The following is an 18744-nucleotide window of genomic DNA, read 5'->3' on the forward strand; positions in this document are numbered from 1 at the left end:
TACCATTGTTTCTAATTTCTTCTAATTGCTGAGCACATTATAGTTTCCAAAGTACTTTTGTGTCCTCTTAACACACGCATACATACAGATGCTCCTTGACTTACAACGGGGTTACATCCCTATAAACCTAATGTAAGTTGAAAATACTGGAAAGTAGGTGGCTGGGGGTGGTGGCTCAGGCTATATAATCCTAGCACTTTGGGAGGCCAAAGCAGGCGGATCACAAGGTCAGGAGTTCGAGACCAGCCTGACCAACATGGTGAAACCCTGCCTCTACTAAAAATACAAAAAATTAGCCAGGTGTGGTGGTGTGTGCCTGTAATCCCAGCTACTTAGGAGTCTGAGGGAGGACAATCGCTTGAACCCAGGATGGGGAGGTTGCAGTGAGGCAAGATAGTGCCACTGCACGTCAGCCTGGGTGACAAAGCGAGACTCCATCTCAACAAAGAAAAAAAAATAGAAAATACTGGAAACTGAAAATTCATTTAATACACCTAACCTACCGAACTTCATGGCTAGCAAGCCTAGCCTACCTTAAATGTGCTCAGAACACTCATATTAGTCCACAGCTATCATCTAAGACAAAGCCTGTTTTATAATAAAGTGTTGACTATCCCATGTAACTTATTGTATACTGCACTGAAAGTGAAAAACAGAATAGTTGTATGGGTACTCAAAGTATCACTTTCACACCATCAGAAAGTCAAAGAATCTTAAGTTGAACCATTGTAAGTCTGACTAGCTGTGTGTATGTGTGTGTATACATGTAAATTCCATGCATATTTCACATAAATTCCTACATATATGTATATATATCCCAATATATTATATTCCATAGAATAATACAATCATTAGCAAATAGTAGGCACTCAGGAAATTAGGTTGAATAAGAGTTGTAGTTGTGGGACCGTTTAGAGCATAAGGGAGGATTCTGGCAGGAAACAATTCACTCTCATGTTCAAAGAAAGATACTTTAAGGAAGGATTGATTACTTGCAGGGGTGAGATATGGGTAGGATTAAAGGAGTAAAGCAGACAATAAGGCACCCAGAGACTAGCATCAGAGGGAAGCCATTAGGACCCGCAGGCTGGGGACAATAGGAAACTGGAACCAGGGAGGAGCAGGTGTTGACATCAGAGGGATGCAGCTACTGCCTCTGAGCCCCAGGGCCAGGCAGGGAGGGAGAGGAAGAAAAGCCCACTAGCAATTCTCCAACCTCCTGCAGTGTGCTCCATGGACTGGGCCTAGCCCAGATCCAACAGAAAAGAAAATAAAACACTGCAGACTGGGCATCACCTTCCAAGTGCAGAGCCGGAGGGTGGGGTAGGGACAGCAAATGGAGAATAACTGGCATGGATCCCCAAAATCATTAATGTGGGCTGGGAAAATAAAGCCAGGTTTCCTGCAGAGGACGCACGATTGTTTTCTCATGAGATAGGAGGATGCATGAATATAGCTTCACCCACCTCACAGGCTGTTCCCAGGATTAAAGCAAAATGATGGACATAAGGATTTAAAGGTTCAACCAAGAGAGGGCTGAGCCCAGGGGTGCCCTGCTTAGCCTCCAGAAGAGCAGACCTCTGCTGGCCTCTGCTGTTAAGAGCCGGGGAACCAGTAGATGAGATCAAGTCAACCCTCATAAGAAGAAACGGGCACTTCCCAACTCTATTCATAAATGACAATTGTTTCCAGGGCTGGGTGGGGTGGCCCTGGAATCCCAGCACTTTGGTAGGCCAAGGCACGTGCATCACAAGGTCAGGAGTTCGATATTAGCCTGGCCAAATGGCGAAACCCCGTCTCTACTAAAAATACAGAAAATTAGCCGGGTGTGGTGGCTACTTGGGAGGCTGAGGCAGGAGAATTGCTTAAACTCAGGAGGCAGAGGTTGCAGTGAGTGGAGATCACCCCATTGCACTTTAGCCTGCAGAGCAAGACTGTCTCAAACAAAAACAAAAACCATGTGCATGACACTTGGCTCACTTCACTTGACATTATTGGATTTGTTGGTATGTCTGTATTTTCTGTGTCACTGGATTAAAATCTTTATTTAGCAGCCAAACACACATATATGTCTAGAATACAGCATAGTACGTCATGAAAATCCATAAAAAATACCAACTGAATTGACAAATAATGAATGAATAAGAGATTATAGCCACATTATCTCTGAACAAGACCAGTTGCAAAATAGGCAATTTCTCAGCCACCCTGCCATGCCTTTATTATCCCTGTCTTGATATCTTACAGATCTGTGGTCTCCAATGTAAGGCTGACAATTTCACTATTATTACTGGGGAGGCTGTTATTACATGCAACTAGTTTTGCCTTTTTCTCTCTGCACCGCCAAATTCCAATTATTCAAGGCAGGAAGGGAAGATGTTAGCAGGGGTTACTACAGTGAAGCAGTCTTAAAATGTCCCTCAGTGGGAAACCAAAGGAAATTCCTTCTGCACCAATTGTTTTTAGACTTCACCCACAGATTGCCGTGGAGTGGAGGGTGGTGGGGGCTCTAGACAGAACCAGGAACCTGCAGCACGGGTGAAGAAGTCAGGTCTCATTTCCAAAACAATCCCAGACTCTCCCACTACCTTTTAATCAGATCCACTTCTGCCTGATCCCTCTTGTGAAGGAGAAAGTTCCGGCTGTTTTCAAAGATATCTTCAATCTGGTCTGGCCAGAGGAACAGAGTGCCGTTCAGTTTGATGTCCTCATCTGCAAAACACATACTGTCTGCTCCTGGACACTGTTCAGCATAGGTCAGCATGTGGCGAATTAATTAGGCAGAACAAGAGGTCAACAGGAGTGGTGTGGGGGTGGCCATGAACACATGGATGAGTACCAGTGACATTTGTTGAGCATTTACTACGGGCCAGGCTAGAAGGTAGATGATATTATCAGCCTTGTTTACACAGATGGCCAACGCAGCCATTGAGCCTAGTGGTCAAGGTTATACTGCTAGAAGGCAGCAGAGAGGAATTCAAATCAGGCTCTAATTCTAAAGCCTACGTTCTAACCTCTCTGCTTAATTGACTTACTAGCTAGGTCTGAGTCAAGTCAGAAACCCAGGTTGATGCTCTGGTTCCACAATTCAAACTATTGTCCTCATCTGCATCTCGGTTTCCCTTTTGGTTAAATGGCAGTCATGGTATCAAAGCCAGATGCCCTACCCATTTTGTGACTCTGCTCTATTAAAATGCCCACCCTGGGTTTCCTTTGTAAATTTTGGGAGGCAGAGCCCACAGTGAGAGTCTGTGGTGTATCCAGGGGTCAAGGGCACACAGCTCATGAACATGCATGTGGATGGTTAAGGAATCACTTTTCACTCCCAGTCCCCATGTCTCCCTCCCATCAACTTCCCCCTGACATCCACATATTGTGAATACCAAGTAATTCACAGGTATTTTCAGATAGAAAATGGCTTGTTGAGAGCTTATCAACTTTTCCTTCAGAATATTTTTTTTTTTTTTTTTTTTTTTTGAGACGGAGTTTCGCTCTTGTTACTCAGGCTGGAGTGCAATGGCGCAATCTCGGCTCACCGCAACCTCTGCCTCCTGGGTTCAGGCAATTCTCCTGCCCAGCCTCCCGAGTAGCTGGGATTACAGGCACGCACCACCGTGCCCAGCTAATTTTTTGTATTTTTAGTAGAGACGGGGTTTCACCATGTTGACCAGGATGGTCTCGATCTCTCGACCTCGTGATCCACCCGTCTCGGCCTCCCAAAGTGCTGGGATTACAGGCTTGAGCCACCGCGCCCGGCCCTAGAATATTTTTTTTTTTTTTTGAGATGGAGTCTTGCTCTGTTGTCCAGGCTGGAGTGCAATGGCATGATCTCAGCTCACTGCAACCTCTGCCTCCTGGATTCAAGCAATTCTCCTGCCTCAGCCTCCTAAGCAGCTGGGATTACAGGTGCACACCACCATGCCCGGCTAATTGTTGTATTTTTAGTAGAGATGGGGTTTCACCATGTTGGCCAGGTTGGTCTCAAACTCCTGACCTTGTGATCCACCTGCCTCAGCCTCCCAAAGTGCTGGGATTACAGGTGTGAGCCACCGTGCCTGGACAGAATCTGCTTCTTACTTCAAAATGCTAACTTGACCCACCAAGCTTTCAAGGAGCCCTGAAAAACTATTTATTTCCTTTTACAATATGCAGGAACGTGAAAGAAAGTGTCCCAGTCTCTTCAAAGGTGGGATTGATGGAGATTACAGATGGGTGGCTGGGCGCGGTGGCTCATGCCTGTAATCCCAGCACTCTGGGATGTTGAGGCAGGTGAATCACTTGAGGCCAGGAATTCAAGACCGGCCTGTCCAACACGGAGAAACCCCGTCTCTCCTAAAAATACAAAAATTAGCTGGGCATAGTGGCACATGCCTGTAATTCCAGCTACAGAGGCTGAGGCACAAGAATCAATGTAACCCAAAAGGCAGAGGCTGCAGCGAGCCAAGGTGGTGCCACTGCACTTGAGCCTGGGTGACAGAGCAAGACCCTGTCTCAAAAAAAAAAAAAAAAAAAAGAAAAAAAGATTACAGGTAAGTGAAATCTACTCATTTAAAAAAATGATTCTGCATTTGGAAGTGAGTTTTCCAGAACACCAGACACAGATGCCAAGACAGGCATCTAAGAACTGGAGGGCAAGTACCTAGCTATGTCTCCTTTGTGTCTAACAAGATTCATTTTGTGTGCTCCGAATTACCGTGTATATGAGTATAAAATTAGTGCCTCTAACACACGGGGGCACTTAAAAGGCAGCTTTCCTGATATGTAGTGGTAGAATTCATATAACTATCATTTTTCTCAACACTTTATCCCTAAATATATAAATACATGTAGACTATTTTAAATGGCATATGTACAAATGTAAAACATACAGATAGGTATGCATTTTGATGTACACACACGGCTTTGGACTTACTCGGCAAGTCTGCATAATCCATCAGAAACTCCAGCCGTTCACTTGCATCTCTAAGTTGCTGCCTGAGTTTGAACACAGTGACATCACTGGATTTCTTTAAGAATGCGATGAGGAATACCAGCTCCATAGTGTTGGCAGGAACCTCACTGACTTTGTCTGCGATGTGGCTGTACTGATTACAAATGCTACAGAAAAGAAACAGCCATTGTCATCATCATCATCATCACCACCTAAAATGACTTTGTTGTAAGACTCCATGCTAAAAAGATATAATTCCTACTTGGAAACAGGAACAATGGTTTTTGATTTTTTCCCCTACCTGCAAAGCCTTGATGGCTAACCTTCATGCACACTAAACTCGAGGAAGAATAACAGTTGTAATGATAGTAATACCTGTTACGTAATAAGCCATTATGAAGTGCCATGTCCCACCCTAATCATTCACATATATTAACTCGTTTAAGCCTCACAACAATTCTAAGAGGTAGGTACTACTATTATCTACACTTTATAATGGAAGAAAGTGACTGTGACTCTGAGTGACATTATCGAAAGCAACATGGTATGTAGGTGTCAGAGCCAAGATCTGAACCTGGGATAACTGACTCCAAAGCTCATAGTCATTTTTTTTTTTTTTTGAGATGGAGTCTTTCTCTGTCACCCAAGCTGGAGTGCAGTGGTGCGATCTCAGCTCACTGCAACTTCCAATTCCCAGGTTCAAGTGATTCTTCTGCCTCAGCTTCCTAAGTAGCTGGGATTACAGGCATGTGCCACCACACCCAGCTGATTTTTCTATTTTTAGTACAGACAAGGTTTCACCATGTTGGTCAGGCTGGTCTCAAATTCCTGACCTTGTAATCCACCCGCCTCTGCCTCCTGAAGTGCTGGGATTACAGACATGAGCCACCATGCCCAGCCTAGTTCATACTCTTAACAAATATACCATACTACCTCTCATACATAGAACCTACATTTAGACCAAAACATCACCACCACCACCACCACCAAGAGCAATCCCTCACATTTTATATTGAAATAGAGCATTAACTTAATTTTTAATCTTTTTTTTTTTGAGACAGAGTCTCTCTCTGTCACCCAGGCTGTATTGTAGTGGTGTGATATCTCGGTTCACTACAATCTCCGCCTCCCAGGTTCAAATGATTCTCCTGCATCAGCCTCACCCCTTTCAATTCATGTGGTTTAGGTAGGGTTGACACCCACCCCAGGGATGGAAACACCAGCCAGATCTAAGCCATCCTCTTGGCCACAGTATTTACTTCAATGTACCAATGACCTAATTCAGGCCAACTTCACATGGGCCAGGACTTTTCCAAGGATGTTAGAAAAAGAAACTTTTGCCTCTTCTGTATAGGAACCTGGGAGGATGTAAGGTGCTGCAGAAGCCCATAAACTGGAAAGAAGAATCTATTAGAGAATGGAGCCAACATGGAGGAAAGCCAAGCAGAGAGAGGGGAATTGCATCCTAATTGTAGCGTTGAGGGCCTGAAGCTAGAAACTCTAAATTTTTCAACATGTGAACCCCAAATTCCCCATTTAACCCACTGCACTTCAGCATGTGCATCAGAGTGAGACTCTGCCTCAAAAAAAAAAAAAAGAGAGAGAGAGAGATGCAAGTTGATGCAGGAGGATCACTTGAGCTCAGGAGTTCAAGGCTGCAGTGAGTTATGATTGAGCCACTGCACTCCAGCCTGGACAACAGAGCAAGACACTACCTCAAAATAAATAAATGTAAAATAAAATAAAATGATTTAGTAATAATGACCAATAGCCAGTCTGTTTGAGCATCTATCCATTACCACCAAAAACATCTTGTCGAACATGTAGTTATCAGTAAAATAAAGGCATAATATAGACTCTAAGATTGAACAATAGAACCAAACATGGTGGCTCATGACTGTAGGACAAAGAGACTTAGGAGGCTGAGGCAGGAGGCTTACTTGAGCCCAGGAGGTCGAGGCTGCAATGAGCTATGATCACGCCACTGCACTCCAGCCTGGGGGACAGAACAAAACCCTGTCTCAAAAATAAAAGATACGGAAATAGAGGCAGGAGGATCTCTTGAGTCCAGGAATTTGAGTCTACAGTGCACTGTGATTATACCTGTGAATAGCTACTGCAATCCAGCTTGGACAACATAGTGAGACCCTGTCTCTGAAAACAATTAAAAAATTAGCCAGGCATGATGGCGGATACCTATAGTCCTAGCTCATCAGGAGGCTGAGACAAGAGGATTGCTTGAGCCCAGGAGGTCGAGGCTACAGTGATCTATGATCAGGCCACTGCACTCCAAACAGAGTGAAACCCCCTTTTTGAAAAAGGAAAAGATAGAACAACAGAATTTCCAGACCCACACAGCAGAATTCTGCCTAGAAGTGATTCTAAGAAAAATGTGCCTATAAGTACTTTGTGTTTCAAAATATATGCTAGATGGACAGTGAGAAGGGCCCATGACCTCAGATAGACAAGCCCAAAAGGCACTCTGCATTCTCCTGAATCTGCCTGCAAGAAGGCAAAAGCTTCAGGATCAGAGACAAACAGCTAACAAATGCCCTCCACCCACCTCCTCCAACCCCCATGGTGTTTTCTCTTGACTGTTCACTTCCTAGCCTGAACCTGAATTCCTCGCTACCCTTACCTAGGGGCACAAAAAACTTGAACTAGAAAATAATCTGTTCATTGCTGGAAGGTGCAAGTTCTGGTCACTTTTCCATCTCCAGGTGATGCGACATACCACTGCTATTTGTCTGCACAGAATTATGATACCTGGTATTCATGTCTCGGTTTATATCCACTTGGTATTGAATCAGACGGTCTTTTAGATTTTGAGCTCGCTCACAGAGATCGTAGTTTAAGGTCATAGCATCAAGGCAGAACATGGCTAAAGGCACAGTGATGTGCATGGATGCAATTTCATTTCTCCGCATCTTTATGGCATTGATCCTCTGTAAAAAGGAGCATATTCAGTAGCTTGATTTGCCTTTGAGCCTCTCCCATTTGCCCCCAGCCTCACCCTCGCCCAACCGTAGTTCAATGCTGAGCGTGGTCTATGCATTGAAGAGACACTAAGTGCTCAGTGGATTGTCTGCAGCATATGTTGCCAAGGTATGAAATTTCAAGTGGCATTTCCTACCGTCACAAAATCATCAATGTTGTGATTTTCTTTCAGGAACGCCGTGATGTTTTGCTCTGCTGTGTTATCCAGCAAGTCATCATACTTTTTGTAGACATTTAAGTATCTTTCATATTGAAGAGGATGAAATCAAACACATAAATACAAGTCACCAAATCAGATGAGTCAGAGTGGCAAATGAAGACATGGTAGCATTTTTAAAAATTTAGCCCAAACTAGGAAAGAGAACTATCACGTGGCAAAAGTTGCATTAAACAGATAACTCAGAATTTTGGCTCTGAATTTCAATGTTACCACTTCCTAGCACTGTGAACTTAGACAAGATATTTCACTTTTTCAAGGATCGGTGTTGTATTAGTCTGTTTTCACGGTGCTGATAAAGACATACCCGAGACTGGGAAGAGAAAGAGGTTTAACTGGACTTACAGTTCCATATGGCTGGGGAGGCCTCAGAATCATGGCGAGATGCGAAAGGCACTTCTTACATAGTGGTGGCAAGAGAAAATAAGGAAGAATCTGAAGTGGAAACCCCTGATAAACCCATCAGATCTCATGAGACTTATTCACTATCACAAGAATAGCATGGGACAAAACTGTCCCCATGATTCAATTACTTCCCCCGGGTCTTCCCCACAACACGTGGGAATTCTGGGAGATACAATTCAAGTTAGGATTTGGTGGGGACACAGCCACGTCATATCATTCTGCCGCTGGCCCCTCCGTATCTCATGCCCTCACATTTCAAAATGAAGCACACCTTCCCATGCCGCCCAAGACCATGGGAACCCACCTCTTGCATCAATGTAACCTAGATGTGAGACCTGGAGTCAAAGGAGATTATTTTGGAGCTTTAAAGATTGGCTGCCCCACTGGATTTTGGACTTGCATGGGCCCTGTAGCCCCTTTGTTTTGGCCAATTTCTCCCATTTGGAATGGCTGTATTTACCCAATACCTGTGCCCCCATTGTATCTAAGAAGTAACTAGCTTGCTTTTGATTTTACAGGCTCATAGGCAGAAGTGAATAAGTCTCATGAAATCTGATGGGTTTATCAGGGGTTTCTGCTTTTTCTTCATCCTTATTTTCTCTCTGGCAACACCTACACAAATACACCCAGGATTAATACTTTGTATCCCTCAATCCAATCAAGTTGACTCTCAGTATTAACCATCACAGGTGTCTTTTGTTTTATTATTTTTTTGAGACAGAGTTTCACTGTCCCCCAGGCTGGAGTGCAGTGGCGTGATCTCAGCTCACTGCAATCTCCTCCTCCCAGGTTCAAGTGATTCTCGTTTTTCAGCCTCTCAAGTAGCTGGGATTACAAGTGTGTGCCACTACACCTGGTTAATTTTTATATTTTTAGTACAGGGAAAATTTTGCCATGTTGGCCAGGCTGGCCTCAAATTCCTGGCCTCAATGCATTTGCCCACCTTGGCCACCCAAAGTGCTAGGATTACAGGCATGAGCCACCATGCCGGGCCCAGTGTCTTTAATTTTAAGTGGAAATGATAATTAACATCTCATAGGATTGTTGTAATGCTTAGCTGTAATAAAGTATATACAAATGAATTAATGCTATGCCTGACATACACTGCATATGCAACAAAATATTATGGTAGTCCCTCCTTACCCTTGGGGATATGTTCCAAGACCCCCAGTGAATACCTGAAACCACAGATAGTACCGAACCCTTTGAATACTGTTTTTTCCTATACACCCATATGTATTTATGATTAAGTTTAATTTATAAATTAGGCACAGCAAAAGATTAACAATAACTGATAATAAAATAGAACACATAACAATATGCTAAAAAAAAAAAGTTATATGAATGTGATCTGTTTCTCTCAAAATATCTTAATATTTTCCAACCTTAGTTAACCTCGGGTAGCTGTAACTGCATAAAGCAAAACCACAGACAAAGGGGGTGCCAGTGATCCCTATCCCTTCTTCCAGCTCCAAAATTCTATGCCTAAATCTTAAGATAATCTTGGACTAATTGACCTAAACTCAACTAAAGAAAATCACATTTTTCTCTGTCTGCCCTCAAATGATACAAAAATGGCTAGACAGGTTTCCCCAAAATTGGAAGATGTGTTTGGGACGGGCTGGTTTAAAATAAGTTTGAATTAAAATAAAAATGACAGTGAGTAAGCAGAAATAACTCTGTGGGACTCAGTACATGCTTCCGAGAGTTGGCCAACACTTGAGAGACTGAAACTGAGAAGCCTGTGGAACTGTCAATCCAGGAAGACAAAGCTGGGGCCAGGCGCAGTGGCTCACACCTGTAATCCCAGCACTTTGGGAGGCCAAGACGGGTGGATTATCTGAGGTCAGGAGTTCAAGACCAGCCTGGCTAACATGGTGAAGCCCTGTTTCTATTAAAAATACAAAAATTAGCTGGAACTGGTGGCGCATGCCTGTAGTCCCAACTACTTGGGAGGCTGAGGCAGGAGAATTGCCTGAACCCAGGAGGTGGAGGTTGCACCCACCACTGAGATTATGTAAGATCCCACCACTGTACTCCAGCCTGGGTGACAGAGAAAGACACCATCTCAAAAAATAATAAAATAAAATAAATGTGTTTCTAAGATTTCATGAATAGGGAAAACAGGTTTCAAAAAGAAGTTCCCAAATCAAATTCATGAGGTCAGGGCTTCCAAATATAAGGCCATGATTTTTTGTCTAGGTTAGCAGTTGTTCTCAACCAGTGGGGACTTTGCTTCCCAGGGGACATTTGGCCATGTCTGAAGACATTCTTGGTTGTCACCACCAGGGGATTCCTGCTGGCATGCATAATTCCTACAAAGATTCTACTAAATAGCCCACCACGCACAAGATAGCCCCCAACAATAGAATTTTCCGGTCAAAACTGTCAATAGAGCTGCAGTCTAAAAACTCTGAGTTAGTGTGACCATATCTCTTGGTTTGCCTGGGACAGTCCAGGTTTACACCTGTTGTCCCATAGCAACTGTTAATAACACTCTTTTCACTCTTAAAGTGTCTCACTTTGGAAGCTACTTACAAGATCACCCTAGTGTGATATGTTTTGGCTGTGTCCCTACCCAAATCTCATCTTGAATTGTAGTTCCCATAATCCCCACGTGTTGTGGGAAGGACCCAGTGGGAGGTAATTTAATCACAGGGGCAGTTATCCTCATGCTATTCTCATGATAGTGAGTTCTCACGAGATCTGATGGTTTATAAGGGGCTTTTCCCTCCCTCTTTTGCTCGGCACTTCCCCTTCCTGCTGCCATGAGAAGAAGGATGTGTTTGCTTCCCCTTATGCCTTGATTGTAGGTTTCCTGAGGCTTCCCCAGCCCTGCAGAACTGTGAATCAATTAAGCCTCTTTCCTTTGTAAATTACTTTCTCAGGTATGTCTTTATTAGCAGTGTGTGAATGGACTGTGCATAGTGACTGCTCACGTGTACAGCTGTGAGATGCTCTATGGTGTGATGATTAAAGGGCATGGCCTGTGGGTTCAGATAACTGATCCTCAATCCCCTCATCCAAAAAAGCCCTGAAATCAGAAAGTTGCTTCAAAATTTATTTGGTAGCAACAGTTGGCCTAAATGGATATGAGACTATTTATGTGAATACTTACAGGTTTCCCTGCAAAAATATCAATATGTTTCCCCAGATCTCACAGAACCTGCTAGATAAGATATGATGTATGCATTATGTTATATTTACATAACCCAGAAATTTTGAAGTGCCAAAACATATCTGGCTTCACAACTATCAGATAATGCAGGTGGACCTGTAATTGAATTTGAATCCTGTCTCTGCTATTTGCTGTGTAACACTAGGACAGTTAGAGTTTTCTCAGCTACAGAGTGTGGATAAATAGTACTGCTCATGTAAGTATTGGCTATTCTCACTACGTATGTGTTCAGGTGTGTGGGAACAGGAATAGCTTATTGGATGAGAGTTAAGAACACCAAATCAATGTCCAAAGGCTCCGTAGTTAATAAAGTTATCACTAAACTTACTTGCAAGGGCCAACTTGATTTTTCTGAAATACCTTGAAAGTTTGATTCAAAAAGTCAGAAACAAGGTTTTCTTCTGCGTTAACAGTTCCAAGGATCAGATTATATCCTTTCAGCTCTGGGAACAGGACAGATTCCACCTAAAGAGTAAACACCACTTTTGCATGTTGCAAGACTTAAGAAGGGAGATGGTACCAAAATGCAAAGCCTCCTGTCATGAACTCATTTCCAAGGATGCCAGCTGCATTTTTACTCTATTCCCACTTAGATAGTGCGGGAATTACCCTGCTGTTCCCTCTACCTCTGTTCTCTCTCCTTTACTTCCTGTCTGGATTACTCATCTTTCAAATCTCTAAACTTTCAAGTGCCTTGTCCTTTGAGAGTCCCCCTTGCTCTCCCGTCACCCCACCCTCCAGCGGATGTTAGTTTCCCTGTTTCAAGCTCACCTTCTGAACTTTTCCTGCTTAATGTTCATCACAATTGCAATTAGATGAATGTGTAATGAGATGTTCTAGGTGGGTCAATGGAATGTGAATCTCACAAAGGCTTGGATCATATTTGATTTCTTCACTGTTGTATCCCCACGGTCTAGCAAAAGCTTGGCACTTAGTAAGTGCTCAATAAATACTATGTGAGTCCATGAATATCATCATAGTGCTCCCCTACTACCCAGTTTTCCTCTCTAATGAGAAGTCTGGAGACATGGATTCGAATTCTGAATCTGCCACTAGTTGGCAATGTGACCTTTGGTTAACTCCTTCTCTAGTGGGTTTCTTTTTTCTTTTTCTTTTATTTGGTTTGGAGACAGAGTCTTGTTCTGTGGCCCAGGCTGGAGTGCAGTGGCATGATCTCAGTTCACTGCAACCTCTACCTCCCAGGCTCAAGCAATTCTCCTGCCTCAACCTCCCGAGTAGCTGGGATTACAGGCATGGGCCACCACATCCAGCTAATTTTTGTAGTTTCAGTAGAGACTGGGTTTTGCCATGCTGACCAGGCTTGTCTCAAACCTTAAGCAACCCACCCACCTCAGCCTCACAAAGTGCTGGGATTACAGGTCACATCTGGCCTAAACTACTTCTCTGAATCCCCATTTTCTCATCTATGAGAAAGGAGAGATGTACTAGATTCTCCTCTCAGCTCAGGGAAGACAAAAACCTATGGCTTTATGATCATGAGGCACTGAAACTATCTTCTGAGAGAATTCACATTCTCTAACTTCTTTCTTTTTTTAAGGAGACGGTCTCACTCTGTCACCCAGGCTGGAATGCAGTGGCACTATCATAGTTCATTATAGCCCTAAACTCCTCAGCTCAAGCAGTTCTCCTGCCTCAGCCTCCTGAGTAGCTGGAGCTACAGGTGTATGCCACCATGACTAATTTTCTTATTTTTATTTTATTTTTTGTAGAGACAGGGGCTCTCTGTGTTGCCCAGGTGGTCTTGAACTGCTGGTTTGGCTTCATAACTTTCAGATAATGGAGGTGGTCCTGTAATTGAATTTGAATTCTGGCTCCTGTCTCAGCCTCCAAAAATATTGGGATTACAGGCATGAGTCTCCACATCTAGGCGCTCTAATCCCCTCATGGCATGTGTGTGTCTCTGAGAATATTCTCACTTGCATGACTCATGCAGGCTGCAAGTTCCTGCCTGGGACCCATTGCCTTCCACTGTCCTCTCTGCTAAGAAAGCTTTTAGTGACTGGTCTCAAAAAAGGTCTTTAGAGTGCTTCAGTGAGTTACATGGGTTATATGCCTTTGATAGAAACGCATCAATTTAGAAAGGAGGAAAAGCAAGTGCAAATGATCTTTGTCTTCTTTGGCCAATCCAAAGGTTTTGAAACCAGTGGAGGAGCAACTTCTTTGCTGCAGCCATACTATAGTCAGCTGCTGAAGGCAACAAGATGGAGGGACTGGCATTGGTCAGTGAGGGAATGAAGTGGTTTAGGGCAGCACAATTGGTGCCCCCAGGCCATGTGACAGATCACAAGTGGGCAGGATAATGGCTTGTCTCATGGGAGTAAGTCTTCAAACTCAAGAGGATGAAATACCTCTTGCTGCTCTTTCAATGTGGTTGGTTCTCTCATGCCCTGTAGAGCAGTCTGTGAAATGGAGTCAAGAGCAATTGCATTCGGCCAGGCACAGTGGCTCATACCTATAATTCCCACACTTTGGGAGGCCGAGGTGGGTGGATCGCTTGAGCTCACGAGTTCAAGACCAGCCTGGGCAACATGGCAGAACACTGACTTTACAAAAAATACAAAAATTAGGCGGGTATGGTGCTGTGCAACTGTTATCCCAGCTACTTGGGAGGCTGAGACGGGAGGATGCCTTGAGCCTGGGACGTGGAGGCTGCACTGAGCTGAGATTATGCCACTGCACTCCAGCCTGGGTGACAGAGTGAGACCCTGTCTCAAAATAAACAAAAAAATAAAATAAAATAAAAAAGAACAATTGCATTCTTTACAGTAATTAATTGTTACTTTCTGCTTATCTCCCTTGCTCTCTGGTCCCGGACTCCTTGGGTTTGTTATCACACTCAATGCTCACGTCTGCACACTTCTCCAACTTTGCCATTCCCTGGCACTTTGAGTGAGAGAATTCTCCCATCAGGAGAGAAACTGGCCCTAGCAGCTCTTCCACAGCAATATATAATATAATATTAATAATATATAATATGTAATGTATTATATTAATATTGATATATCAAATATATATTATATGTATTTCTTGATTATGAAAATAAAGCACTAATATGGCTACAAATGCTGATTTAAATTCTTGAGGCCGGGCATGGTGGCTCATGCCGGTAATCCCAGCACGTTGGGAAGCTGAGGCAGGTGGATCAACTGAGGTCAGGAGTTTGAGACCAGCCTGGTCAACATGGCAAAACCCTGTGTCTACTAAGAACACAAAAATTAGCCGGGCGAGGTGGTGGGTGCCTGTATTCCTAGCTACTTGGGAGGCTGAGGCAGGATAATCGCTTGAACCCAGGAGGTGGACGTTGCAGTGAACCGAGATCATGCCATTGCACTCCAGCCTGGGTGACAGATCGAGACTCTGTCTCAATAAATAAATAAATAAATAAAATTCTACTTACCGTAGTTTTTGTTTTATAAAACCCTTTTCTATTTAATCTGGCTTCATTTAATTTCTCATTCACCTCTTTTCATTACAGTCAGCATTAGAGCATCCTTGTTTTCCTCAATTATGAAATAAATAATTCCAATATTTACTTTGATTTCCTTTAATAATTTTTTTTTGAGATGAAGTTTCACTCTTGTTGCCCAGGCTGGAGTGCAATGGGATGATCTCAACTCACTGCAACCTCTGCCTCCTGGGTTCAAGTGATTCTACTGCCTCAGCCTCCTGAGTAGCTGAGATTACAGGTGACCACCACCATGCCTGGCTAACTTTTTGTATTTTTAGTGGAGACAGGGTTTCACCATGTTGGCCAGGCTGGTCTAGAACTCCCGACCTCAGGTAATCTGCCCGCCTCAGCCTCTCAAAGTGCTGGGACTACAGGCATGAGCCACTGGGCCCAGCCCTTTTGATAATTCTTTCTCACAAATATGCTTTCCTGGTTTCTTTTTGTGTCTTGAATAATGCTATTCACTCTATTTTCAAAAGTCTCTTGTTGGCTTTTTCCTACCAACATTTTTTGTTTTTGTTTAATTTGAGACAGGGTCTCGCTCTTTTGCCCAGGCTGGAGTGCAATGGTGCAATCATAGTGCAATCACTGCAACCTTGAACTCCTGGGCTCAAGCAATCCTCCTGCCTCAGCCTCCAGAGTAGCGGAGACTATGGATGTGTGTCACCACACCCAGCTAATTTAATTTTGTAGAGACAAGGTCTGGCTATATTGCCCAGGCTGATATTGAACTCCTGGCCTCAAGCAATCTTCCCACTTCTCAATTTCCCAAAGCACTAAAATTATAGGTGTTAGCCACCACACTGGACCTTTACTAACTTTTAAAATTATTTTTTAACCATAAGTATGGCAGAACTTGTAGGGGGTGAAGGTAGTACCCACCTGTTGCTATTCCTAAAGATTTTTCTTAGTCAACTAGCAGTACTATTTTCTTTTTTTTTTTTTTTTTTTTGAGATGGAGTCTCGCTCTGTCACCCAGGCTGGAGTGGAGTGCAGTGATGTGATCTCAGCTCACTGTAACCTCCCCCTTCTGGGCTCAAGCGATTCTCCTGCCTCAGCCTCCTGAGTGGGATTACAGGCGTGTGCCACCATACCTGGCTAATATTTGTACTTTTGGTAGAGACGGGGTTTCACCATGTTGGTCAAGCTGGTCTCAAACTCCTGAGCTTGTGATCCGCTCACCTTGGCCTCCCAAAGGGCTGGGATTACACGTTGTCCCCAAGCCCCATATATAGCCATCCAAATTACAGGGTCTTCTCTTCCATTTCCTTCCTAGGGATACTGGTTGTAGGAGGGCTACAACCGCTGTTTCTTCTCCTCCCACACAAAGGTTTTAATGGAGCACTCAGAACCCTGTAAGTACCAGGTTGCAAAGAGAAGAGTGCTTGGGCCTCCTTGTACTACAACCTTGAACTCCCGGCCATTCATTTCACATGAGCAAGGCCCATGTGAAGTCCACGTAATATATGAAGACTATGAGAAGGTAGGAGGGTGAGGGAACTAGCCAGCAAGACCCCACAGATCCATTCCCTATATGGAACTGGACAATGGCCCTTTGGCCATACCAACCAATCAGAGGGAACTAGAAAAAGATGGAGCTAAAAGGAGTTACATCCATGTGTATGATCCTGTCTAGTAATAAAACTTTGCTAGTAAGTGTCTGGAATTTAGTAACTCTCCTCTGGAAAGCAAACTGGAATGGGCTTCAGCCAGGAAGGGAAGGGTTATTCTCTCCAGAAGCCTACAGTGGCTAAAACATAACAAACCAACCAACAAATAAGCACACAGACAAGTGAAACTTCAAAACGTAATTTTAAAAAATTTTGGCAAGTTAATGGCAGTTGATTCATGATGGATTATTAACCCAGGGATATGGCTTGGGACCTGTCTGATTCATTGAAGTTGACATCATGGAAGAAATTCTACTCTCTCACAAAGTAGCTCTTAATGCCCTTGTTAGAAGCACAATTCTGGGCTGCATGAATATTTCTTTATGGTCCAAATCATCTCTCTGGAGTCAAGCAGGTATATTCAGGATCTATCCCCAAAGTGAAACCCCTCAACTGTATACCACAGCTACCTGACTTGTACAAACAACCTCTTTCAATACATTTTATTCACTAAGTGAATAAATCATGCAAATGAATGATTAAGTGACTACTATACCTTGGGGATCCCATTAGAGTTCTTAATAATTTCCAGGAAAGAGTCACGTATTAATTTCCAGCAGTCATCGAAAGACGGATTGAAGATGATAATGGGTTCATTGACTTCAAGTTTGATCATGATTAGCTGAGGTATAAAAAACTTCATCTCTTGGTAGGGCTCCTTAAAATCATTCCCATCCTTCAGGAGACATAAGGTATGGCAAATGTCACAAAATTGGGCCTTCCAAAATCAAGGGAGTGAATTTTATACATTCATAGAACTAGAGGAGGACCAGAAAAGGCAACGAAGGGCACCATGTACTGTTTATATTTGAAATTTGAGCTGGGGCTAGGTACCATGGCTCACACCTATAATCCCAGCACTTTGAGAGGCCAAGGTGGGTGGATCATCTGAGGTCAGGAGTTCGAGATCAGCCTGGCCAACATGGGGAAACTACATCTCTACTAAAAATACAAAAAAATTAGCCAGATGTGGTGGTGGGTGCCTGTAATCCCAGCTACTTGGGAGGCTGAGGCAGGAGAATTGCTTGAACCCAGGAGGTGGAGGTTGCAGTGAGATCATGACATAAGACGATAAGATGAGATGGGATGGGATGCGACGGGATGGGATGGTACGGTAGGATAGGATAGTTGGGTATAGCTTAGCTCATCCTGAGTCCATGCTCTCTCCCTTTCTTAAAGCCTTTATTTTTCCATTGTTTACATGGCTAGGTAATTCCTGCACCCAATTTCTAGATCCTTCCTGTCCTTCAAAATTCAGCTAAAGCATTTCTTCCTTTGGGAAGCCTTCCTGTTTCTCAGCTGGATATAATCTTCTCCCACTTCTGAACTTGTGTTATTTCTGCTTCTTTCATAGTAATTTTTCTCTGTTTTTTTTTTTTTTTTTTTTTTTTTTAGGTTTTATTTTATTTGTTTTCTTAGAGACAAGGTCTCACCATGCTGCCAGGCTGGTCTTAAACTCCTGAGCTCAAGTGATCCTCCTGCCTCGGCCTCCCAAAGTGCTGGGATTACAGGCATCAAACACCAGGCCCAGCTTCGTATGTTTTTCTTTCTCTGTAGCAGGAATTGATATGCATATCTCAACTTCTCTACTCTAAAGTTGAGGGCAGGATCTATGTCTGATCATCTCTCTCTTCCAAAATACCTGAGACAGCATTTAGTACCTAATAGTTGCTCAATAAAAACTTATTGACTCAATCCAAAAGTATTAATCGTAATCTGTATGAACCTTAATGGAGTTGCTAATGAGCATTAGTTTATTTTAAACACTCAAAATGTCAACCTTGCTACAACAGAAATATCGACATAGAGCTATTTCTAATTCTCTATAAAAGCTCTAACACAAAATGCCCTCATAAACTATGGCGCCTAATAAAATTG

At 43.3% G+C, this 18744-nt stretch overlaps 1 protein-coding gene across 6 annotated transcripts in view; it reads right to left on the bottom strand.

The window, feature by feature from the left end:
* DNAH3 (dynein axonemal heavy chain 3) overlaps positions 1-18744 on the bottom strand; it is a 188326-nt gene that overhangs the window by 143295 nt on the left and 26287 nt on the right. For all 6 annotated transcript variants that reach the window (XM_078344834.1, XM_078344833.1, XM_035267124.3 and 3 more), the window contains 6 exons: positions 17363-17542; positions 12056-12192; positions 8064-8169; positions 7697-7875; positions 4913-5097; positions 2589-2712 (listed from right to left, as the gene is read on the bottom strand). In XM_078344834.1, the coding sequence (XP_078200960.1) occupies positions 2589-2712; positions 4913-5097; positions 7697-7875; positions 8064-8169; positions 12056-12192; positions 17363-17542 (911 nt within the window). The remainder of the gene's footprint in view (positions 1-2588; positions 2713-4912; positions 5098-7696; positions 7876-8063; positions 8170-12055; positions 12193-17362; positions 17543-18744) is intronic.

The sequence above is a fragment of the Callithrix jacchus genome, chromosome 12, assembly GCF_049354715.1.
Source record: "Callithrix jacchus isolate 240 chromosome 12, calJac240_pri, whole genome shotgun sequence".
NCBI classification, from domain to species: Eukaryota; Metazoa; Chordata; class Mammalia; order Primates; family Cebidae; genus Callithrix; species Callithrix jacchus.